This window comes from Neodiprion pinetum, chromosome 6 (assembly GCF_021155775.2).
Source record: "Neodiprion pinetum isolate iyNeoPine1 chromosome 6, iyNeoPine1.2, whole genome shotgun sequence".
NCBI classification, from domain to species: Eukaryota; Metazoa; Arthropoda; class Insecta; order Hymenoptera; family Diprionidae; genus Neodiprion; species Neodiprion pinetum.
Window position 1 is genome coordinate 19849341 of NC_060237.1, and position 27421 is coordinate 19876761.

The window sequence follows — 27421 nt, forward strand, 5'->3', positions numbered from 1 at the left end:
CTTTTGCATTCAAGATTTGCACGTACTGATCGGAGATAATGCTATTAATGATAATTAGCAATTGAAAGATCCGGTGTGTATTTTGTTGTAGCGATTACAGTGCGGAGAAGCATGAGGTTAAAGTTAATAACGCTAACGTGTCGAAGCGTGGTGAGAAAAATAATAATCTCGTAACGTTGAGAATATTTTTGAAGAAGTTTAGCTTGCGAAATATGAGCCGGAGAATCTTGATGTTGCGAAATGACAAGTTTTGCTAAAAATGTACCGTTACAATAAAGCTGCGAACTTCGGACAACTAACATTTGAAGAAACGCGATACGTTATACACAAGAAAATAAAAATGGACTATCAGCAGGCACGTAAATAGCCAGAACTGTTCATGAAATAGGATCCGCAGTTATAAAAATATAACACAAAGCGTGGAAGTTTAATCGGCCCGACCGAATGCCGGTGTTAATTTTTTCATCATTTCTAATTACGTCGAGGCGAATGGAGTTAGGTTCGGTGCAGCATGTGGTGGTCGGGGCAAACAAAAGTGGAACTGTGTGGGCGCGGGTCGAGACTGCAGTATGTAGTAGCAGTAGCAGCAGTAGCAGAAGCACGAAAGCTCTATAGGTCGACCGGGTGAAATGTAGGGCAGGGCGAGGCTGAATGAAAAAAATATCATTCATTAACACGCCGTCAGAAGTGGTTCTCAACGTTTCGTTGGCCGCTTAACCCGGCCGCATTCGACGGTGCAGAATCGTCCGCGAATCGCGAATCGTTGAGCTGCAACGGGCGCGATATTAATCCTTCGAAAGCCTGATCGTTGCATCGGAATTTCGATTAATACCAATGGCGAGACGACTTTTTCACGCATCCTACTAATTTTCGTTCGAAATATAAAGATTCCTGCGCGGCATTGGTCGCGGAACGATTATACGAAAAGTAACGATGGAGAGAAAAAAAAATCATCGGAGCCAACGAATGTGGGCGAAATTGCACGGAGTGTGCAGGTTGCATGTTTCTAAGAGAGGTGCTCAAGTTGAGAGCCTTTTTCGCGAGGTCATGAAAGCCCGACTCACGCCGTGATAACCCACACGCATTCTAGTTTCATTCATGTCTCTAAGTCGGAGAGTCCTTCTCCTGCTGCACCGCGTTATACGCGATTTGCTCGCGTTTCCGCGTAAGGTAGGTATGTATGAACTTTACAAGCGTTAACGTAGTTCACGTCAATGAGATTGAAGTTGGCAACGTTACGGAAAATGACAGCGTATGCGATACCGAACGAGCAAGCAAATCGTATTACAACACATTTTTCGTCTCCTCATATGATCGAATAGTTGCAAATTTTCAACAACAACGACGTATGGAGCTTGAAATTGGGCTCATGTGACGATTCAGGAAAAAATTAAATCTATGGTGGCAGTCGATTTTTGCTCGTTTAGAGCTTATGAAACGCTACTGTATACGGGGTTAAATCCTTCACACTTTTTATTTTATCTTACAAACAATTTATCAAACTTCTCTTGGTGACTACACAGACTCGTTAATCCTTCCCCAAGGTTTGAAGCATTTTTATAACTCGGACGACGAAAGTTTAAAATATTTTTTACCGATATAGTCAGTGCAACCGGAAGGTCATCCTCTCAATTTCAAGATACATTTTTAGGGTAGAAAAAATCGCTACTTCACAATCTTGGAATTGTCTAAACCGTAATAAAGCAACCTTTGTAAAAACTACAATGACAATACAATTTTAGTGTTAAATTTGGAAACTCCTCGTCAGATATAAAGTTAAATTGCCACGAAATTACAATTAACAAAACTCCACCCGAATACATTTCTTAAACCGTGCAAATCGTCCTCATATTTTGCAAACTCAACTCAATGTTAAAAGTCATTAAGAAATTGAAGCAACGTTTTTTTTTTTTTTTTTCTCAGATATTTCATTACGCCAAGGTTGTTAGCTTCAACCTCGTCTACAATATCAGGCCATAATTTCTCCTTATATCCCCGCTTCCACGCTTCCCAATTCCCCGATGCATCCAACGGAGACGAAGAAGCCGCGTGACTCGCAGCGATGCATTTTCGCGATGGATATATCCTTACTCTCTTCGTACTATCAGCCTTCGCTTAAGTAGAATAAAGAAATTAACTGTCTCGCAAAGGCGCTCGACCTCCCGAAGGACAAATACGCCCCGGATCGAGCGAGCAGCTAGAAAGAGGAGGAGGAGGAGGAGGAGGAGGAGGAGGAGGAGGAGGACGGTGCACTTTTGCCGTCTGGAGGTGGAGGTGGTGGTGGTGGTGTCGTGTCGCTTATATACTTCGCCGGTGTATGACACGAGAAGTCAGCTGTTTCTCCCGTCGTGATTACAGCCGATCTGCCACGTTGTAAACGAGGATCTCCGGTTTTTTCTCTTTCTCTCTCTCTCTATGCCTGTTTATACAGAGGTACTTAAGTGCAGACTCATTTATGAATAACTGCAGTTACGTACGCGATCGACCGCGGCACCGCGTTTCTAAATTAAGCTTTACAAACGCGGCCGCGGCGTACAAAGTATGGAAGGGAGATAACCGGATGGATCGGCGCTAATTGACCGCGCGGCTTATTATATCAACCTAAATCCGGAAATACATTACCCGAAGTCCTTCCCACGTCGTCCGTGTCGGCGTCTCGTCGTTTTCTAGATTAGACTGCGACGACTCGCTTCGTGCGGAGTAATGACGGTGAAAATCCTTCGAATAAGGGGGGGTATAATATCTATATAGAAACATACACACACACACACACAAACTTGGCTATGAAAAAAAATGAGCTGATTTCGAGTCACCGCGCGTTATTCCCCCTCCGCGCCTTTACTGCCTTATTATAAAATTAATTTGCATCGCGAAATAAGATGGCTGGGTTATTACGTCATGTCGTTGCTTTTTTGCTTACTCTTCCTCTCTCTCTCTCTCTCTCTCTCTCTCTCTTTCTTTTCTCTCCTCTCCGAGCACCGGCCGATGATGATGACGATGATGATAATGATAATAATAATGATAATATATTTACAGCGATCGCGGTGTATAATACAATACATATAAGTTATACATACATGTGTCTTTTTAAACAGATGTCATTTTTAATCCCAGTTCATGCATAGCGTTTTAAAAAAGTTTCCGCGTCATATCCATGTACCATATACCCCTTTATTCTCATTCTTACACCGTTGTTCTCCATCTCTATCCCTCTCCCTTTTCCTTCTCTCTTTCTTTTCATTTCTTTTCTTTTCTTTTCCTTTGTGCACCCACCTGCGAATACCGAATCGTGTGTACCTGTACACATATACGACGTGGGAAGAAAGAATGGAGAAACCGACGTGAAACTCTATTCCACGTCTAACTAAACCCACCTTTCCCTCGGCCGGGGTTCAGGGGAATAGAGGTATATAAGGTGCAGGGGTATACCATGGTGCAATCAGATAATTTTCCCATTTGTCTCGCGTCTCGTTGCAGTTTCATTGTTTTCAACTCCCGCGGTAGCAAACTCTACGTATGTATCTATATACAGGCGTATATGTATGTATATATCTAATATACATGTGCAATGTATAGGTATACAGGTTACGTTCTAATCTCTTTTCGCCTTCCAAAGAAAGCTGCTACACACCTTCTATTCTTAACCCTTTCTCTGTCTCCGCCATTATAATTCTTGATAATATTACACGCATTTTATAGGTCGTCTAGCCTCGCATCAGCGGCATAGCTGGCGTAAAAAATAAGCACGCGTACGTATGCGTACGATATTATAATTTTCGTTCGTTTCCCCGTTGTTTGTTTATCCCTGTACGTTGTACGTCGGGGATACAGCGCAATCAGAATTGTTGCTTATATCGTTATATTTATGTGGTTTCCTTCAGTCTGCCTGCCACGCGGCCACCGGCTGTATACGGAAGGGTATACCTTGAGAGACCGGCACTAGCAATGCTACGTACACAACGATGCAACGTGCCGATCCTGACTCGAATACATCATCTTCTCCATCTACTGTCGCGCGGTCGGCGAAAAAGCAGGGAAAAACTAAACAAGAGCAAGATTATTCAGGCAAACAAGACATACAGAGTGAATTGGTAACGACGGAATGCTACGTCGTCTGCCACAATTTAATGCGCGTGCACTACGATTCGAGAGCGGTTTCTTTCCCAGGGCTACCAACCGTTATAAATTTAACCTAAAAAATTTTGTTACAGCTGTCGGTGTTTAACACAACTGCTATCGATAACTGAAAATTTTTTATATTATCCTCATGACGGTTGAATGCGCATTAAGCTATAGCGGACGACGAAAAAAGAATGCTTTTCTTCTTCGGGTCACACGATTAGAGTAAATCGTATGCAGCAGCTTTGTCAAATTTGTCGGTGAGGCATATTGTTGGACGTAATATCACGGGGAGTTTTTATACAGAGATATTATCACACGATCGTCAAAGAGTGTCCTAGAAAGTGTTTTACAGACTGTGCGACGTCGACTGCGCGCGCATTGGTTTTTACATTTCGTTCATCCTGTGAAACATCGTTTTTATTAGCATTATTTTTTATTTTATTTTATTTTTCAGGCAAACAAAGCACGCGACATATAACGTACCTTATTTTCGAGGTGACTACAATATTCTGAGAAGCTATCAAAGGTTTAGAAACAAACGACTATACGTAATGTATAATGTATACAATATACGCAAATACGAATAAGTATAGTACAAAATGTATATTACATACTAGATTCCAGGTAAAGTGTGGACAGCCCGTCGCTGCCTTTGCATGGAAGAAATCCTGTACGCGTACAATATCGGTCGATAATTTTCGCCGTAAAGGTCGGCGATAAGGATCGACCAATTATTTCTCGGGAATCGTTAAAATATGCAGAACAACTGTAATACGTGATCATGCACATACATACCGCGTATGTAGGTACTATTACACTGTTGTGCTGTACTATAATATGCATCTTGTAAATTGGTACGTTGACAAGGCCATGAGGACTCGGTTTACAAAATATACCTATTTACACGTACATGTATATACGTATAATGTCAAGGGAGGAATCGACGATGACGAAAAGAAGGCGCCAGACGTTATTTTCTTCTCGACATTGTACTTTTTTTATTCGTCATTTCCACATTGATTGATATTCGATTTTTCTCTCCTTTTACATTATTATTTCACTTTACACCGATATATAATATCGTGGGTTAATTGCAGGATATAACCTACATAATGTTGTACCTAGGCTTCTGTTTACAACGACAAACTGTCGCCTGCACCCTTTTTCTTTTTTCTGTGCCTGTTCGTTTGTCTAAAATTTATTTTCTGGTGATTTCTTTTTTTTTTTTTGCATTTTAACGAAAATCATAAAACGTAAGAATGGAGAAATTGTGGAGAAATCGGTAGTAAAAGGAAGTGGCGCGAAATCTATAAAATTTCTAATTCCCAATGTCCTGTACAAAGCAGACATGTATACGGAGAAATGGGAAGCTACGCACGCACATATGGAAATAATCTGCAGCACAGCCATAACTGCCGAACGGTGAAACGAAGATGGGAAAAAAAGAAGGTGAAAAATGAGTAAGTATAGAAAGAAACGAACGTAACGCAAGAGTCCAAGGAATGGTTTTACGTTAATAGTAATAAAAATGAAGTATGATTAGAAATCGAAACGTGGCCGTTTAAACGTACTCTGAATGATGTATAAACGTTTAAACGAATTGTGCCAATAATTCGTGGTCGTTTCTTGGCCCAATACCGCGTGACGAGGGTTTCAAGTAATATAATAATTATACTCGAGGATGGGAATGAAATATCTTACACGAAATATCGCAGAATATGGATTTATCCAATTCTCAGATTATTGTAAACTCTACATTTTTAAATCTGCAAGCAATTTTGATCTCAGGGATAAGAATCTTTGTAGAAGAAAATTTGAAAAAAGACAGAGAGGAAGGAAAAGAAAATGAGATATATAAAAACGCCAAGTTTGAAAATTACTTTCGCAGAGATATACGCGTCGCGGCAAAGCCAAAGTCTCGACTCGAGCAATAGATGATTGGAGAGACATGCTCGCGACAGGCTCGGTTCGACGAAAAGACGAAATCGATTTAAATCCATATAATAAGAAAATTACCGAAAATTTTAAGTACACAAAGTTTTCCTTTCGATCATGATTGAATTTCTGTTCATATCTCGGCATTGGACTTGTTATATGTATATGATATATATTTACGTACATAATACAGAAACTTGAGTGACGTGAAATCGTAAATAATAACCATTGCCTTCTTTCGTCTTATTTCTTTCCTTTCTCTTCTCCTTGTTCATACACCCGTTGAAAATCAGCGGTAGAACTGCTTTCAGTGGAAAAAAAATTGCGAGATTACTTCTTGACCGCTTGAGATAAGATCCCGGTATGGGGAGGAAAGAGAAATTACAAAATATAGTATATAAATACCGGAGCAAGAGTATACATGTATTATATATAAATAAGAATAAAAAAAAATACGAGAGCAATCACTGCAATATTCCAGTTATTTATACGTTACACATATATTATTTAGAAAAAGAGTCAAAAGATGAAGAAATTTTTTTTCTCTTCCTATAATATAACGTTTCTGGAACACGATATATATATATATATATATGTATATGTATATTATAAATACACGCAAGCATGTCCTGCTATAAAAGTGTGATACACGCGTATGTATATACACAGAGGATATATTTTCATCGCAAATCGGCAGCTGCATATATTTCAGCCTTGAGATTTGAATGCGTGCAGAGGTCGTGACGAAACTGTATAGAGAATAAAAAGAGGCAAAGGTAGGCATAAAGTGGGTATGCATTTCGTGTATGTATACACGTGTGGATGTCTTACGTGCATACAGAGCTGCGTGCAGCCGTTTGTACGAAGGAAACTCTCTTGTCGCGAACGTTGCGTGCTAGAGGCGTCGAGTCGTCGTCGTTCACTGCATCTGATTGTGAGCGGTTTGCTAGTGTGCTATGCAGTGTTTCTCATGTTTTAGCGGAAAAGCGAAAGGAAAGAGAGAGAAAGAGAGAGAGGTATGAAAGGTACGAAAAGGTAAGTAAAACCGTCACAAGGCACAACATGGTGTACAGGGGTTGTTACGTTGGACGGAATCAGCGACGATCAAAGCAAGTTATATTATGCAGCTGTGTTCGACATGCGGCAAAATTGGTCCATCGGAATTAGTGTCGAGCCGAGGTTAGGTAGTAACTTTATTACCCAACGACGCATTTTTGTAGAAAAAGATGAAATAAAATAAAAACTGTTCGGTATTTCGCGCAAGTTTGTCAAGATTGTCTGAATGCTACAGTAAACTTAAATTTCGTAAATTTTCAATTGGTTAAATGTTACTTCCAAGTTACGAAATATAGAATTTTCTTTTTCTACGTTTCGTTAGATTGACGTTACTACAATTCAAACCTCGTAAAATTTAGTCGATACTAATATGTTATCAACATCCTTTATACAGTATGAAAATCTGTTGATTCGTATATTTTCATTCTCTCTTTTCGATTTCTTCAAAAGCCCGATGCACATACCTTTGGCGTCCACTCGTTAAAATCAAGTTGCCAAAAAAACCGCGGGTGGCATGATATCATTAGGTCTGAAGATCAGCCGACGTGTGTACGTTTATTCGAGGGAGTCACCTGGCGGAGCTGGTGCAAGTAACAAGAAGAATGGAAAAAAAAGGAGAAAAGGATTATATATATATATATATATACACACACACACACATATACATATGCGAAGGAAGAAGAAGAAGAAGAAGGAGGAGGAGAACGTTCCCGCAGGACGAGGCGCCGCGACGCCGGCGTCGGGATGCGAATGTAGGATATAGGAGCACATAGGACAGGCGGACGGACCGCAGGGAGGGGAGACTGGCATAGCAACAGAAAGAGCGTTTCGAACGAGCGGCCTCGTCGAGTTCAGGGGCTGCTGCTGCTGCTGTTGGTGATGCTGATGCTGATGCTGGTGTTGCTGGCGCTGTTGCTGCTGCCCAAGTACCTACAGACAGCCAACAGCCAGCAACCAGCAGCCAACAGCCACAGCGGCAGAGCAGCAACGGCGTGCGAGTGAACGAGGCTAAGGAGATGAAAGAGAGAGAGAGAGAGAGAGGGAGAGAGAGAGCGCGCGGGAGAGAGGCAGAGAGGGAGAGGAGAACCAGCGTATTGATCGCGTCGCGCGGGGGAGTGGAGTTGGAGTTGGAGGTGGAGGTGGAGACGGATGTGGAGGTACGAAGCGCCGACCGGCTAGCCACCAAGTTGCCATCCGACCAACGCCAAACCTCGCCGGTAGTCCCGGCGCAGCTTTCGAGCCCCCGCAGCGTTCGAGAAGAAGACTGTCTAGCCGTAAGCCTGGGCCAAAAGAGGTACAAGGTGTCGGTCTCGGACCCGACGATAATTGACGATTGTATTGCCAAGGAATACTTGGACAACGATTTTTTCTACACATTTTTAAAGGGCGTCACGGATGATGAAGTTCGTTGAACCTCCCTGGCGGCAATGTTGACACAATCGTGGAAACACTCATGTATTTCGCACAGCTTTGTAATTGTCAGGAATTTTTGCAACGAAAATTGTACGGTCCGTGGCAGTAAATCGCTTACGGTATCGATTTTCGGTACGCGTACACTTGTTTTACAATTGCGATAAACCAATTCTAATTGCCACTTTTTTTCGTGCGTAATTCAGTCGCGTTCGCATCGCGAACTTTATTCAACATCTCATCGACGATGGATGGTAACGAAATTTCAAACTATCCGCAACCGTGTTGATATCACGACGCTGAAGCATAGTCATCGATTCGTTATTAAAAGTTCTCGCAAAAACCACTTCGATATATGGTGTTTTAACATTTCTGACACTTGTCCGACGATTCAAATAGTTTGGATCGTGAAAAACAACGTGTGTAAGAACCTTTTGTGAATATGTCGTTAGCTAGCCTCACCCTCCTTGTATTTAACCTTCGCGTTGCCTTGAGCATTTTCGCGTCTTCTCTCGAGATTAAAAAACTTTTGATATTTCGGCCCGATCGAAGCATTATTCACGATGAAACAGCACGTAGTGTGTTGTTGAAGCATTGCCGACGTTCGACATCCTTGTGAACGCAGCTGTACAAAAGTACATACATGCGTCGACTTTCAAGGATGTCTGCTGTGCCTACCTTTACTTTCGCATCCTATTTTACGTAATCGAACGGAGAATCGGAGAAGAACATGAAAACAACGGAGCAAAATTTTTCGCACACTGAATTTTGGTCAATTACGCAAAACACTTATAGAATAGAATGACAAAATCTAAGTGTACGGACGACATCCTTGAAAGCTATACCATTATTTCGTGCAGCTTTAACGCACGAAGAGAAGTATGTTCAACCGTCATTTCTCGCTAAATGCACGCGAATAATATTTCTAACGGCTTCAATTTAAAACAGATGTTTCATTTTTATCAAGAGAATGACCGAGGTTCAATTGGATTGAAATGTATAGTTATAACTGGAGATGAATCAGATGGTCCAACTTTGGATAACTTTTAATTATCGTCAGATAACCTGATGGTAAAGAAGCTGTCTACGGCATAAGATCACGACAAATACAAAGCTTTGATTCTTTATTCAAAAGTCGTCGGGATTCGGGTGACGATTTTCGAATCGAAAAAAATAACCACAAAGTTTCAAAACTTCCGTAACGCATTAATTGATCTCATATGACTTACCAAAATTCACACAGTAATAACGCGTCGTGTTACTAATTTAATTCCCAATCGAATATGCAAAAAGAACAACTTTTCTAGCAAGTAAACGAAAATTTGAAAATGAATAAATATCGAATTTACTAATTACTACTTTGTTTCAATATTGTAAGGTACAGGGATGTTGTTAGCGGTTGATCAAAATTTCAGACTGATCGTATTTTCCGGTATTATATCTTGCAGCACGATGTACACAATCCACAACAAACAAAAAAAAAATTGACACGGTTGATAATAATTCTTGTTGCACGTTATGTATTTATTATTTATAGACGAAACAAAAAAAATCAGAATGAATAAAATAAATGGAACGTAAAAAAGAAGGATAAAAGAAAAGTACTACACGTTTAATGAAGGGATCCTCGGGTAAAAGACCGTAAATTGTAATTCCTCGGATATACAGGAATACAGTTCGCGTGAAGTTTGAATACCCCGATTTATCGAGGGAAAAAAACCGACTAAAAATAGAATACTAACTGTAAGTATTCAGGACATATTACAAAGACCTAATTAATCCTCGAGTTTCCTTACACGATTGCCAAAAATTTTTCAGATAAAAAAAACAAGATTACGTTCGACGATTCGCGTATAAAATACGATCTCAGTTCTAACTAGTAATCAAATTCCTTGACTTTTGCTAACAATAAAATCAAAATTTTCTCCAGTGTAGTTTAGTTTTATAAAATCTTGGATATCACTGAATGAACGTGTGCAATGCGTAAAAAGAATAAGTTTGTATACAATTTGTTTGATAAATTGGCAGTATAGGCGGAATGAAAAAAGGATCCTGTGTCAACTGTGGCTGCGCAAATTTGGCAGGATGACAGTTTAGAACGTGAAAAAGAAGAAAAAGATCGGAGTATCAAGCGACGGATGTCGGACGGTTTATTGCTGCTGACCTACGTTCACGCAGCAGAGGCTTTCGGTAATGCTAATAGTCGGTGAAACGTGTTGCCCCGAATTCTCCGCTGCCCTAGTATTCGAGTATGTGGTGTGTTGTTATAATTAGAATGAAGCGAACGCTCTAATTTCGGTTTAATAAGCTAAATGTGCGCTGCTGAGAAGAAGAAGAAGAAGAAGAAGAAGAAGAAGAAGAAGACGAAGCCGGATCAACGACGAAGATTAGACGAAGAACGAGAGACGATTGCACTCTGCATCGCAAGGGGAAAAGCGTTTCTCATCTAATTTATATTTTTCTCTAACTTTCGTTTATATCGATAGAATAAACACTGTGTATCGAATAAAAACGTTCGAAAATAAATATTCTAAAAATGGTTTGGTACTTCTGGGACATGCGATACACCGTATTTTATTTTTGCGCTGATCCGCCAATTCCAGTTAGACGATACAACTGCTGCTGCTGTTTCGTCTAGAGTCCAACGTCTAGACAGTTACGTAAACGACAAAACGGCCAGAAATAATAAACTATGAAGGATATGTGTGTTTGAGACTCGAAATTATGACGATAGAAAAGAAATACTCTGTAAGTAAATACATGCGTATGCCGATATTCTTATTATAAGTGTATAAATAATGAGGAGAAAATAAAGTGATCGATCGTATTACACGCATCATCGACTTTAACATTTGTTCTTCTGCGTATTTATATTTTCTTTTTCCTCAATTGAAAAGAAAAATGGACGGTTCTCCTGAGCGTCGAAACAAATAACTTCGCGTCATATCTATAATAATATGATAATATAATAGGGAAACGGGTAGTTTTACGGAATGCAGTAGAAAATTTCGGGTAAGTTTACGTCAAGGGATTCTCGCGTAATGTCTTTTCCTTTTCCTCCATTCTCCCATTTCCAGTTTTCTACCAATCGGACGGTAATTAATAACTTCGATACGACGAACCGCACAGAGGCACAGACGATCGAAGAGTTCAAAGTAAACAAATGAAATGATATGTTGATTATCTTGATCAGTGCTTGATAAATAATTGGTTATTGGTAATTATTAATTAGCGAACGATCGAGCAGGCGGGGAAAGGAAAAGGCTACAGAGCTTTGCCTGCGGCTATCTTGCTCTTCATCTCTTTCAACCTCGATTCGCTCTCTTTGGCTAGCTGCTTTTCCGCTCTTGGTTCACCATCATTAAGCAGCTAAGTATGGCCCGCGTCGAGAAAAGGCCAAGAGCCTACGTAACATTGGACCAAGAAAAGATGGACGGACGAAAAGTTTTACTTTGAAAACTTTCCTCCCTTAAATATGTCAACAGAGAAAAGCAGATTTAAAATTTTTTACTGTTTCTGCGTAAAAAAAAAAAAGAGACTCTAACAAAGTTGCAGTTCAGGACTAGTATCACTCAGCGTACACTATAGCCAAAAGCGCGATGAAGAAAAAAAGGAAGAAAAAAAAACTCGACGGGCTTTCAAAAGGTGGGACTAAACCAATAACCAAAATATGTCTGATTAAGTACTGACGAGTTTTGAAAAAAAAAAATTATTAAACTGTACGTACAGAGTAAATCGAGCTACGATTCATTAAAATTGGATGAACAAGGAATTAGCGAAATAATGTCATGGCTCTCGTCATACAGTTAAGCATATTTTTTTTCTGCATGTATAATGGACACTGTTACATAATCAACGCCACTTCCATTGTAGCTTCGAATCGGATTTTTCGACCACGTAAACTTCGCTGAGTACTATTTAAATTTGGAAACTTTTCTGCCGAGACCGTACATACGACGATACATCGTCAAGTTGAAAGTATATTCAACCGGAACTGCCAATTACAAATTAGATTGGACACGCACAAAGGCAGTAATAATTATTAACGCGGGCTGCAGCGAACAGCTGATCGAGTTCTCTGGCACGGAGTGTCATGTCAGTCGTGTAATGAAAATAAAATTCGTGTATATCGGGGAGTTTTTAAGAAGAAATGCAAGTAAAAGTGCCGAGTGGTTGGTAAACGAAGTGGTTGACGACAGTGTCGGTGATGGTTGTTGGGTCAGTGTTCTCAGACTCATTGAACCCGCATCATCTCATCCAACACAAGGAACGGTAAGCTGCAGGGAGCACCGAGAATCTATATAAGAAACAAATAGGCACAACTTGGAGCCCTGCCTAGGCAGTGACTCTTTGACAATGCAAAGACTCCTCTCCTTCTTCTCTCCTCTTTCTCTCTTTCGAACGGCGTCAGGTCCGCCTAGTCGTATATTTTTGACCTGGCATCTGACTCTAGGTGTTCTTCTGTGGTCGTATAGACGAATGTTCCTGTATCTTTTTCGTTGTCTGTTTGCTTTATTTCTTCACGTTTTTCTACCCTTTTCTTTTCCTCTATTTTCCTTCATCTCTTCACCGATACTCTACACTCGTTCAAATACCAACTTGTTATGTCTCGACGCCGTCGTCGTCGTCGCACCTCAACAGCCATATGTGATAATTTTCTCATCCATGTCATTATTTCCTCCGTTTTACCATCCCAAAGTAGTTATTAATCGTCGGAAAGAGAATGTTTCTTTTATCAAGGTAATCCGTAACTTTTACTTTGGTTTCACTGATTGAGCACTTCAGATACCAGAAATGTAGAGCTGAGCTGGTATGCCAGCGATTCGGGTGTATAAGATACGTTTACGTTATGTCTGAGCATTAATTGGCAACTTCCGCTTGTGGTATTTATACATAGGGCATTCCACGTCAATTCGACTAGGGTCTGACCCTCGCCGTCTTGATTCGGATTTCGTCCGCGATTTCTTACAATGTTGTTCCAACTCTAAAAAGCATTTCAATTTTCTTTCAGATTTTTCCTACCCTCCCGGCATCCCCGGAACTCCTTGAACGATGATATTTTGACAATAGTTGAAACATAGTTGAAAACTATGAAACTAAATTACATAAATTCTATGGCCAAAACCAAAAATATTTCAACCAAAATTGAAACGGGCAGGCAAAACGGTGATTTTTCATTCATCTTTCAACTATATATAAAGATAGCTATAATGACAGTTCGCCTTGTTTGGCGACGAGGTAAAGGACTATCCTGCACATGATATGTATGTATAGTGCGTTCGTGTACGTATATCGTTGTTGGAATGCAACAGCGAATCTCAAGGCATTCGCAAGGCGCCAGTCTCAACTGTACCTAGGTACTTACTACGTATCTGTGCATCGTTTCCTGCACATCAAAATGACTAGTCGCGTTCCTTCGATCCATCTTATGACGAATATCCGTAAAGAATTAACTCAATCGATAATATAGAGCTCGAAAATATATGCGCGACATGTAACGTAACAACGTGATTACAATATTACAAATGACAGATAAAGTAAGAATTGAAAATATCTATCCCATTCATCATCGTTTTCCCCGCATCATCGTTTATCATAATCATGCGATATATATGTCGATTGGATGTTCAGTAAAATCCGAGACGTGATGAAGAAGGAGACGATTAGAAGGTTGAGAAAGGTTCGTTAAAGCAATACAAAGAGCCGAATAATAGTATTTTGTAATGATAAAATAAAAATTTGCAATTAACAGATCTTCGAATCTTATACTTCGGTTAAGACATTCGTATTATTATTTCTGTATACAAGAATTTACTCTCACGATAGACGAGGTCCCGTCAGCGGACTCAAATCAGCATCTCCTCTTTTTCTCGTCACTGTGGGACAATCGAAGCTATTTCCGTATACAAGACGAGTTTCACGATTACGTATACGAATAATACACGTGTAATATTAAATAGAAAAAATGTTGGATACAGAATAACATAGATTAGAAAATTTATTAGGAATAATTCCGTTATCATAACTGTATCGAAATTGTCTTCTTTTTTAGTAATAACAGATATATATCGGTTTCTTTTTTTCCGACGAGTTAAAGAGCCGAACGTATCTATGCGAAATCAGACCAACGAGCGTATGCAGTTAATACCACAGATCTAACAACACCGAATCATTTGCTGAAGATGTATGATTGAAATTCGCCTTCAAGTAAAAATATCATTTAATTACCGATGATCAGTGGACTGGAATGTGTTTGAAAAGGCGTGTATGATAAACCCTCGTTCACAAAGCAACTCGTATATATCTTTCATCGTAGAATATAATTACATATTGCGTGACTGAGCGATCGCAAGCCTGTGTACACATATATACTCCATAGCAATTAAAGTGATAATTACGATGATTTTCGATGAATAAAAAATTAATCAATCACCGTGATTAAAGATCACGATAAGTAACGTCGTTATATCAAACGAAAGCAAGCGAAGCCTAACCGAACGTACAAAATCGGCAGCATAGTAAAAATACGCACGAACAAGTTCCCATAAATAAAAATCATCTTCACTTCGTCCTCGTCGGCCGACCGCAAAAGCGAACCACTATCATATGTAATACGGCAATTCTGTAGATCGTCATGAATTCCTACAGCATATAGTTATAACATCTGTTTTCCGCCTGCGAAGCTACGGAAGCGCACGTAATAGTTCATCCGGTGGTGTCGGAGAGGAAGAGGAAGAGGAGGAGGAGGAGGAGGAGGAGGAGGAGGAGGAGGAGGAGGAGGAGGAGGAGGAGGAGGAGGAGGAGGAGGAGGAGGAGAAGCAGTTGTCAACTAATGCGTGGGTCACATTCGCATACATACCTGTACATTATAATTATATATGTGAGTGATTGAGGATAGAGAATTCACACTAATTTGTTGAACCAGCAACGAGTAGTATATTCGTAAGATGTAAAAGCCGCGTATAGTATAATACAAGATAGGAAAAGGAGAAGAAAGGAAGGGAGAAAAAAAAGAAAGAGAGAGAAAGAGAGACAGTCGACTGTGTTGTGATCCTTTGCTGCCCCTCCACTTTTGACAAATTGATGTTTTGAATATTGTTTACAATTGTTCTAGATTTGTTATACATTGTTACGAAAGTTTATATTGATCGCCTTACAGAATACTATAAAAATGCCAAAAAAAAAAAACCGTTATTTGAACGAAACCCCCACTTTTGAAAAATCAAACGTTTTTTTGACGTTCCCGATTGTTTTACTTGTTCTTCGCAATGTTTCAAAACGGTCAAGTCGTAAGTTCGACGACCGGAGCCGCCAAAAGGAAAAGAGTATTTTTCACCCCACACAGACGATGCAGGACAGCAACAGTTTTGCCGGGCAGTGATGGCGAGCTGCTTCATACATTAACGCGGAGAGTGGCGAACCAGGTTGGCGATGCATCCGAGCTTCAAGAAAGTTAGCGAACAGGTAGAGGAGCCAAGTTATTAAAATAATTAACAATTTTTCGATGCACCAGACCGCGAACCAGACCTTGCGTCTCCCCATCTTCCGCGAGTTTGTTGCCGTGAGGATGGATACTCGTTACCACATTTAGGTACCTACTTCCTTCAAGCCTACGCGGAGAACGGATCCTTACTACAATTCGTTTTCGATCTTTTTACACGTTAGATCGAATATAAAACAATTGAATTGTGTACGGAGTATAAATGAAAAAACAATTAAGATTGAATCAAAACTGCAGATGCATTTGTTGAGGGGGCGTGAGGCATGATGAAAAACCTGATGATTGCATTTTTTGAACATTTTGGAATTAATTGATGATGAAAAAAAAAATGCTTTCGTTGTGTTTATTTATTTTCAGTCTTCGCATTCATCCCTTATAAATTACAAAGTGTGATTTTGTAAAATGTTACCGAAACAACAGAAAAAATCTGAGCTTGAAAGGGTCAGCGGTTTGTTCTGTGCGATAATTCTACAATGAGTGAAATTAACTTGTTAAACATAATTCCCGAAATTTTATCAAAGCTTCTCTAGAAAATAAAGTTTTCGTCATCGCGCAAACGAAGAAGAAAATTCGTATCAAATTTTTTCATCTCCTTCGCTTGACGAACGTCGTTTATCAAAAACCGAAAACAACGATTTTCAAGAACTGTGTAAAAGAAAAAATTCAACTATTGGACTATTTTCCTGCCAAAAAAAAAAAAATAAACTTGCGATAGTTTCGCAGAAAGTAATTACAGAGTGACCGAAAGAGACTGAAACCGTATAATTATAACCTCCAATATCTTCCCATACAACACGTGTAACGTACAATTTTACTTTCATTATATTCTTTGTCAGAATATTATGAAGCTGAAACCAGCAGCCAACCGTGTCAAACGTTTTGGAAATAGAAAAATGCATTTTAGTTTTATCCTCGTAACTGTATAAAAGTATCGGGGGTTCAAGATATTTCACAAAATTTAGATATTCGGACTTCACTACCTTGTTCGAATAAACATCACAACATTTGTCTGCTAATTGTGGGTGTTAGCTTCAGCCTCGTCAGAAAATTGTTTCAAATATCAAAATATCACACAGCAGATAAACGTATAATTAAGAATCTGTAGTGTTACCGGTTGCTTCTTTCTCTTATTTTCGTTACCCCCCCCCCCCCCCCCCCCTCCCTCCCTCTCTATTCTTTGTAGCGTAGGTATATGTATACAGGAGAGATAAATTTTCTCGCGGGAAGAACAGAAGAAGAGGACGGCTGTTACCTTATAGGTAAGAGGAAGGAAGGATGGAAGACGGGAGGGAAAGAGGAAAGAGAGGCCGCTGTAGCTGAGGTACGATTTTACGCGACTCAATGGGCGGCCGGAAGTCTTTGTTCGGATGAAGGAAAAACTATATAGAGACGACTCGTCGTTTGTTGGCGCTACTTTATATACATATACGTATACGTTTACACGTGTGTGTGCACGCATATGCCTATCGCGTGGTTTGAAAGTACATGATATACCTGCCGAGTCGACGTAGTCGTAGTTAACTCGCGGTCTAATTTCAAGACGGACGATTTTGTTTTCGTAGTGGGTACGAAAGAAACAAATTAATAAAATGTATACGAATAATCGGTGGATAGAGGATCTGATACTTGTTGAGAGTTTGCGGAACAGTGGCTATCAAACTATAAAAATAAACGTTACAATTATTTTATCAATCTGGTACCTAAACAGTCACGCCAGTGAATCATGGAGGAAAAAAATATTGCGTCATTTTCCGCATTTATAATGGATTTTAAAGGTGTGTATATATTTTGAAAAATGTACACTGAATTTCAGATAAATGACTCAAGTTGCACGAAACGGTAGATATTTTTTCTGAATAATTATCCTTGAATAAACGTTGCGAATTTTCACCTTACGTATAAATTGAACTTATCGAAAAGAATCGTTTGATATTGTTCATAAATTTTTTCGAGGTCATTACAAAAATACGACAGGAATATATATTGTTCGTTGAATGATCGATTAATTATTAATTATACTGATGTATAAAACGAATTTTAATTAGTCCGATTACTCTAATTATTTTCGTGTAAATTGTATCTCGAATGAATAAGAAACCAACATATGTAATAAATACAAATCTAAAAGTCACAATAAAAGCGCACCACTGACAGGGATAGAAAAAGAGAGAGCCGACATTTTTTCCTAACAATTTTATTTGTTTTTTCCAATATCCTCTTATATTTATCTCGTTTGATATTTCTTTGTCTAATCCTTTCGGAGGACCGGAGAATTTACCTGGAAGGCAAAGGTAGGTCTTTGTGGCTCAGCTTACCTGCCCTTTCGAAAAAGGAATCAAATTATTTCAACTACATCGTTCCGGCGGCACAATAAAACAAATCCCGCACACCCGAAAAATCGATTCCAGGCGTTGAAAATCGCAGAAAATGAGACTAAACGAAGAGATTTAAACGCCATTATACAGTCGTCGAGGATTAGAGCGGACTTTGACGTTTTATATCCCTACAAAAGTAAGTACCCAAGTGGCAAACACACGAAAATAGAGAACCGGCTGAACGAAGGACACATTCTTTACATATTTCGATACTCGCCGTCCCGTCACAAAACTTTCCGATTTTCAGAAAATGTACAACCAACAAGGGTTTTGAATTTTTTATTGCGGAGGTTAAGAAGAAAAGTAGTTTTGTTGGTAACGGACAACTGACATCCGGTCTTCCGTATATATATATATATTTTTGAAACGTATATACATAAATATATATAATATTTCAGTGTACAAAGTTCTTTTGTACTGACATATTTTATAGACACATTTCTACTGCAGCGCGGAGGAATTGTCGAGTTGCGGGGCAATTTACTTCGCGAAATCCCCGACCACCAATTTCTTTAAATCAAAATAGTTACGCGGGAATAGAATGAAAAAGAGATTATTGAATTTGCCAAACATGGCGATCAGATGTGGCTAAAGAAATTGTTCGTTAATTCAAATAAATATGATTTCACTTGATGATAAGATAAATTCTCTTTCCTGACGACTTTTTTGCTAAATCAAGAAAAAGACCATTGAGTCGCGTGTGATTAACTCCTGCCGACGCGCAAAAAATCTGCTCAATAACTCTTTCGATTTTTTCCGAAACTGATTATTTTCCCCACATCCAAATCACCGCTGAAGCACATGACCATTCCATATTTGTGTACTCAAAACGTTCCCGAGGAACTACATCTTATGTATTAGACTGAGCCAAAAAAAACAAAGAATTTTTTTTTTAATGGTACTGTAAAAACATTGTTCGTGACGACAAATAAAAATTATCCTGAAAGTTTGAGCCCTTAATATTAATATTAAGAGGTGTATCGTTACAGCTATTGATTTTTTAACAGTTACCGCATTTTTTTACCCAAAATCCGTCAATTATCAATATGAAAAATTTTATCAATCCATATTTTTGAAGGAAATTAAATTTCCTACAAAAAAGCTCTCTTACTAAATTGACGTAGATCGAGCCGTTTCCTTGTAATCGTGCCTTAAACATTGATTTGTTTTTTCAAATTTTTGTTTGACTTTTTGATTTTTGTAATTACCAGAAAAATCAATATTTTCATAGATCAAACCATTATTTTTGTGGGAAATTTGATGCTCTACAAAAAAGGTCTCTTAACATTTTTCATGAAATTCACTCCTTTAAAAGTTATTCGACATTGAAATTGTATTCAAAAGTAATTTCAATGTCGAATAACTTAAATTAACCATTAAAAAAAAAATTCTTCGTTTTTTTGCCCAGTCTATTATGTATACACATATATACCAACCCTAAAAAGGAAAAATTCCCAACCACTTAGAACAAGCAATAACCCATTAACTCTGGCAGCGACCGTTTCCAGATAATGAGAAAAGCACATATACAATCTCAAGTTTCATTCGGAGAAGGGTATCATCACAAGAAGGCATCAATCGTCACTACTTAAATAACGGTATTCCACTTACAGGATGTCTCTGTTTCGTTTCAAAAATGCGAGAGAAAAACAGGAGAGAAAATAAAAATATAAGGTCAAACGAGAACGAGAAATTTGAAAACCTAACTGCATACTTCAGTCAGTACAGCATTGCAAAATAGTGATATCCCGTCCTACCCAATGTTTCGTTGCGTTAACGTTGCTATCTTCAGCCTCACACTAATTAAATTTACATTTCGTATTCAGGAATCGTGAAAACCGTAGATATAAATCAAGGTCCATGCACGGTATCGATAAATAGAAATTTCTTCTCGTGCGGCATATGATATGCGTGTTTGTATGCTGCTTGTATACACATTCGTGATGATATTTTTTGTATGCTTGCAATCGTGAAATCAGTGTGCGTATATACGTCTTTTCGACGTATGTTCGCTTATAACTCCAGAACTACCGAACCGATTATGATGTTTTTTTCTGTGGGTAGCTACAACGACTGGTCATGTTTTAGGCTATATTTCGTTACAACCGGATCAATAGTTTCGGAGATATAACGATGTTTGTGCACTGAGAAAAATTTCATTTGTTACGGTAACTAGAAAAGTTCAGTAAAACAGGTACCGTTAAAAAAAAAAACTGTTTGAATATTGTTGGAATTGCGAGAAGCGAGGTAAACGTAATCATTTTGCGCTATTGCCGATCCTTTTTTTGGTAATTTCAACGCAAAATCAGTTTGTTCGGTTTACTGTACTTTTCTAGTTAAACAGGGCTTTAACGTCAATTTATTCTTGCACAAGCATTAAATTTTCGCAACAGTTGCAAGAAAATATAGCAACAGCGATCGTAATGAGAAAGAATAGCAACGGATACCAGGCTTTCCGGTAACAACTACAACACTAAATTTTCATTTTGTACCTAGAACTATATTCTTCGGTTATGGTAAAAAATGAAAATAGTAAAGGACTGAGCGGTAAGCGGAACGAAAAATTTCTCTCGTTGTCAGTGTAAGCCAAGTCGGCAAGGGACGTCGATGATGACGCGCACTTAAGCGCACTTACGCGCGCTTATACAATAACAGTTACGTACGATAGCGTTGCCGAAATAAGCATGCGAAAATATCGGTACAATGATAACAGGTACTCACTTTGCTGCTTCTGCCTGGATTCCATAAGGATCATCTGCTCGTGCTTGTGCCACGCGGCATCGGTAGTGTCGGTGCCTGCTACACCTCGCGTTACTGTTGAGGGTTGAACACCCCCGCCACCCCCACGGGCACTAACGCCACCACCGCCATACTCCATACCCGCGCCGCCGACTGCCAACGGCAGTTCTCAAAGGCTCATAACATTTGGCTCGCAGGCCACTGGGTTGCTCTGCATCCACCAGGCTCTACTTCCTGTTTTCTCTCGTCTTCTTCTTGTTCTTTCTTACACTTAGACCGGCTAAGATTTTCACTCGAAATAATAATAATACTAATAATAATATATCGCCTCACAAGGGCTACGTCAAATTTTTACCCCTTTATGTTTTAAGCTTCTTCTTTCGATTCGATTATCTTCTCACTTCCTGTTCTTAAAATTTTGCTTATTAATACCGCCAAACCGCACGAACGGATCATGTGTGTTACAATAATACCACGAAAACAGGAAACACGCGAGCGCACTCGAAGAAAAGTTTTTACGCGTGTGTAATTTTTCCTCTCGTTTCTTGTCTTCCTTTTCTTTTTATTCTTTTACCGGCGCTTCCAACGCTCCGACTCTTATCACGAATGACAATGACGATGATGGAGACGTCCAGCCAGACACTCGGCTTCCGTTGATACTTGTCGTTGTCCCACGTCTAGCTGGAAATTTACTTCAAACACTCCGACAGATTTTACAGTTTCCCTTGCGTCATCATCGGTGTCTTTATTGCTTTCCGGATATTTTTTTCATCGTCGTCATCGTCATCATCAAACGCAAATTATTGTTCTATCTTAGCAACTGTTCGAGATAACGATAACGATTACGATTACGACGATGACTGTGATGTTACCGGCAAATTAGGCTCGTCGATATAAACAATTCGATAGGCCGCGCGACAGACAAGAATCACATGTGTTAAATCTTTCGGCTAAACGAAATTTACACGTCTTTTCCTCCTCTTTATGCTTTATTTTCTCTCTTTCTCTCTCTTCCCTTCTTTTTATCCCTCTTGGCAGTATTATTTACGGCTATCGAGAGTGTATAATTATAAATTTACCCGAAAGTTAGAGAAATATGTTTTGTTTTGTTTCTTTTGCGTAGGAAAAATAGCTCTTATATACACTAACGTTCGTCTTCTTTCTTTCTTTTTCTTTTTTTTTTTTTAACACTACTTTGGCGGTGATTTGTTGCTATTTTATTTAAGTCAAGGTTAAGACTTCAGTCGGTTTTTGTTAGTTTGTTTGTTTTGTTGCACTTTTTTTTTTATACTATAAATGATTAGTTGAACAGGTATTTGTTTTTCGTTACTTCTTCTTCTCTGTCTTCTTATTTGTTTTGTTTACTCTCGCTTCTTTCGAGGAGAGTTTGAATAATTTCAAGCTTTTCCGGCAATGTTACAGCGGTTACAGTTCGTAGCCGTTGCATGCGAGACGATGTTGCTTAGCTTATCAAAATGTAGCAGTATCGATTGACGTTTCTTTTCGGCAAATAATTGTCTTCGCATTTACATCATTCTTCTAAAACCAGGCCAACACCCACGGGATTTCTGTAACAGAACAAAAGGAGGGGAAACAGATTAATATACCTATTCCATTATTCTCAATTCGATTTGAAATTGTAAATGCAAAGGTGACGATGAATATATTATTTTTTTTTTGTTCCTTAATTTTCTTAGTTTTCGTTAACGATTAATTATTAACACGAGATGTTCGGGATATTCTCGATGTTTGCTTGACTTGTACGTATTACATATACCCCCACACACACCAATTTTAATTGGACTTGTATTTGTTTTTGCACACCTGCACAATACTTTGTATCTACCGAAGAACATTTAGCCCCGTGTAAGCAACATATTTCCGATTAGAACGACATGCTCGTAACTTGCGATATCATGGAATAATTACTTCTGGTAATAACGAGGCCAAGTATTTAACGGGTAGTAATTAAGCGACTCGAGGCTTGCGCTTCACCTTCTCCAGTTTCAGCCCGGGTAATAAAACATAATTAAAAACGTATACATAAAATTATACATTCAAGACCCTGCAACAAAGGCATAAATAATGACATGTACGAATGTATCCTACACACACGATATACAACGTACATTAGGGTGTGCCAAAAAAAAAATCATTTTTTTCAAACGTACATCATAATTTCGGCAGAGCATCTCAAGTAGTATATCGCACTCAAATACGAGCTCTTAATATTGATATTTAGAGGTGCCCATTTTGTTCTTTCCATTTTCCACTTAAGTAATAAGTAAACGGCTTGACTTATAAACTATCTGAATACAGATTCTTGTCGGAAATCTCACGCTCTGTAAAAAAAGTACCGAGATACAATTTTCCTAACTCTAACCGATTAAGAGATATTCGCATACAAACGTTGAGTCATAGGCGAATATATATATATCTTAATCGGTTAGGAAAATTTTATCGTAATACTTTTTTATGGAACGTGAAATTTCCTATGAGAATCTGTATTTGGATAGTTTATAAGTGAAGCCGTTTACGAAACATACCTACTATTTGAGATGCTCTACCAAAATTTTCATGCGCATTTGGGGAGTTTTTATTTATTTATTTATTTTTTTTTTTTGACACACCCTAATGTACATACATATCTCCAACATGAATAATCCATCCGAGGCACGAATTACTGGGCTATTGAAGTTAACCGTTTGAAAAATTGGTAATAACGTAATTTATTCGTTTTTGCCAAAACACGTGTTAATTTGTGTCTTTTACAATGAATAATTGAAGATTATTGATCACCGCCGCGACTCATCGACATGCGAATGAGGGTACTAAACGAGTAATCAGAATTAATTTATACATACATGCCGCGATTTAGGCATAATAGATAAAAAAAAAAAAAAAATACAAGATGAGTAAAACCGGAAAAAAAAGAATAAAAATATCAGAATAAAATATACGAGAGTTACTAATCAATTGTATGTCAAACAAACATCGAATTGTGATATCCCTTTGCATGATAAAATAATAACATCAACTAACAGATACAGATCAGGATAATAATATTGTAAAATGTAAGGGGTAAAATTGACTGAAGGCGGTGCGAGAAAATGGGACGTTTCTTGGTGATATAAAAACGTAGAGGAGATACACGACACAATAATATCGTACTTTGTATTGAATCTGTAGTGTGTATAAATTGTACAAAGACGGATGTATCGAGCGTAATAATAAATCTACATTCTAGGCGCGTGGTGAATCATCCTGTTCATTATAAATTATGCGAGCGATATTAAACTATTTTTAAACTGCAAATACCTGCGCACGACTATTTATTCCCATCCAAGAATATGATCATGTCTAGCATACGCAATTCATGCGATTCTTTTACTTCTTCCGCTGTCATCGAATAAATAAATAAGTAAATAAATAGTAATCTTCCTTATTATTATTGTGTAGGTATAGATTTATTGTACTTGTACCACGATTGACTCGGTTAACTTGTCTCTCTCTTTATTTTTATCCTTGCTTCTGTTTAAATCACTTTTACATCGTTCAACCCTCTGCGTTCCCCCTTGGGACATATGCGGTATCTGCCTGCTTGCTGACCACTACTATTGCATTTAACGCAATCTAAAGCTCGTCGTATTATATATCTCTAAGATTTTCGCCGCGCGTAATTTACTATCAATATCCAAGCAGATATTTTCCCATTTTTGGTAGGACAAAAATGATCCATTTGCGTCGCGTTAACCTGTAAATGTAAAACTTAAGCGCATGTTGAAGATACTTTGAAATCACTTCAACAACGATAAATCATGAAGAAACAAATTTCGTAGTAATTAAGGAAAGTTTGTTGGCTTTAGCATGAGACGGATATAATTTTAATTCTATGATTGATTTATGCCGTATTACGTTATTTTTAATGTTTTTTTTAAGGGTAAACGCGCAATGTAAGGTGTAGATAACGGATTGTATTAACTTTTAATTTATAAAAAATGTGATGGTACAAAGAAAATCTTAGGATGAATAAACGAATTGTTCGATACGTTAGGCAGGTGCGCACCGATGAAAATGAAAGAGAAGAAACGATTGAATGAGTGAGTAACGTAGCCAGGAGTGAAATGCATGCCCCTGTACGAAAACGAGTTGATATTTGAGCTGATCGTGAGCGAAGTGCAGCGATCGATAGACCTACGAAGACGAAATGCCCGAAAATTGGCGAACAATTTACGTCAGATATTTCCAGAAATAAAGAGAGTCGGTTTGGAGAAGGTTGTTAAATCTGGAATACCTTAAGGGGTCGCCCTGGTCGATTTCAACTTTGACCTATATATATCCAAATATCGAAATCCACGTATCTCAAACCCAACAAAGGGCTTAACGGCCCCATTCTATACGCAATTTTGAACAAAAACACCCCGACGTATTTTCATCTGAGGCAGAAATAAAGAAATGGCATGAATTCTACGACTTTACTATTGCGATTTCATAGAATCCGTGCCATTTCTTTATTTCTGCGTCAAAAGAAAAATTGTTGCAGTATTTTTGTTCAGAATTGCATATACAATGGGGCTGGTAGGCCCGTTTTTCATGTTTGAAATACGTGAACTTCGATATTTGGAGTTATATACGTCAACGTTTAAATCGACCAGGGCACCCCCTTCAAATAGCGGCAGGTCAGCATCAGGATCGATGTAACACACATCGATAACCTATATCCTCCATGTTTCATTCTTTTCGAAACAGCAATGCATCAGTTGAAGGAAGAAGGACGACGATTTTATACGAGGCTGAAGCTAGTAACGTTATTGTAATGATTTACTTAATGGAAAAATCGTTATTTCACAATTGCAGGGATGTCTGAAATGCAGTAAATCATAATAAGGTAAAACTTATTTATATTTAGAATTGACTTCCTTACTTCAAAGTCACTATAAATCTGCAAAATAGTAATTTTTTCTCCCAGCGTTTCGTTACGTTAACGTTACTAACTTCAGTTTTATGATTTTATCTCCAATAGTAGCGTATAAATCGCCAAACTTATCACGGATTCAAATCCTCTGTAATTTTTCAAAGATGGTAAGTAAAGAACGATGTTCTTTGAATGTGTAAATTTGACAAAATTTTCACTCGTATACGTATTTATGCACATTAACCCGAGGCGGCTCTCTTTCCGAGCGATTTTATTCTGCGTAAAAGCTTGGATTCTTGCACAGCAGCAACAGGAGCAGCAGCAGGAACAGTTTGAGGAGTGGTAACGGACAATTTGTACAGCTTCCGGTTTCAAATTTCTCGCTCCGGACATTTCTGCCGCCGCCCCTCTCCGATTTCACAAACAAACGTTCAAATAACCCTCGTATAAAAAAAAAAAACTGACGAGAAGAGATTGTAGTACCTATTATAAAGCTTATATCTTGTAACGACATTTCGGGAATAATTGTTCATCGTGAAACGTTTTGCCTCGAAACTAACGACATAAAATATATATACTACAACTAGTACGAAGATGACAAATTTTGTGTTCATTTATTATTATCCGTTGTAAATGGAAGATTATTTTGCATCGTGTATTTACCTCGAATTATAGGTACGAACAAAGTGTAGCGAATATACTATACAATATCAATGAAATTCTGCAGATTTTCAGGATTAATTTAAAATTAAACCGGCACGAATAAAAGATAATATTATTAACAGAGTAATCGATGGAAAATGAAACGTTTTTCAGGTATTTCCAGAAAGAGGATTGTGATCGTTTACTAAAGATCGATCGAGTGATACGTCTGCTCATTAGCATTTTAAAAATCTTATAATAATTCGATAATCTCATAAAAGTCGTGGCCAGGTAATAATTGTACGTTTTTAAACCTAGGTTAGGACGATTGTTAGAAATTTTATGTCCGAAGTGACCACAGTCTTTGACTTATGCTCGAGTCACACTTTTCAAAACTCTGTTGTTGGCTAAACCCATTTCCAAATAGAATATACAGTTAATTTACCTAGATAAGCACTCATCAATAACAGAGTTAAATTTACCAATGAATTTTACTCTCGATGAAAAAAGAAGCCCGATTGAAATATCGTCACGCGAAAAGCAGTAAAAGACTAACTGCTGCACTATCTTGTTGTTGTTTGGGTCTTTCCTCCCACAGAAATGGTGGCGGTGCCGGTGGTGGGGGAAAAGAACGGCGCGCCAGGTGTTCAGCCGGGGTTTGGTTTTCCAGGGGTGTACATAACGAAATAGGGTTGGCCTCGAATGGTAGGTACCCAACGTATCAAC

At 38.5% G+C, this 27421-nt stretch overlaps 1 protein-coding gene across 3 annotated transcripts in view; it reads right to left on the reverse strand.

Moving 5' to 3' along the window:
• Positions 1 to 27421, reverse strand: part of mnb (minibrain) — a 57476-nt gene that overhangs the window by 27344 nt on the left and 2711 nt on the right. For all 3 annotated transcript variants that reach the window (XR_006883752.2, XM_046630890.2, XM_046630891.2), the window contains exon 2: positions 21121 to 22706. Coding sequence is in view for 2 of the 3 variants with exons in the window: in XM_046630890.2 (XP_046486846.1) it covers positions 21121 to 21277 (157 nt within the window). In the remaining variant the exon portion in view is untranslated. The remainder of the gene's footprint in view (positions 1 to 21120; positions 22707 to 27421) is intronic.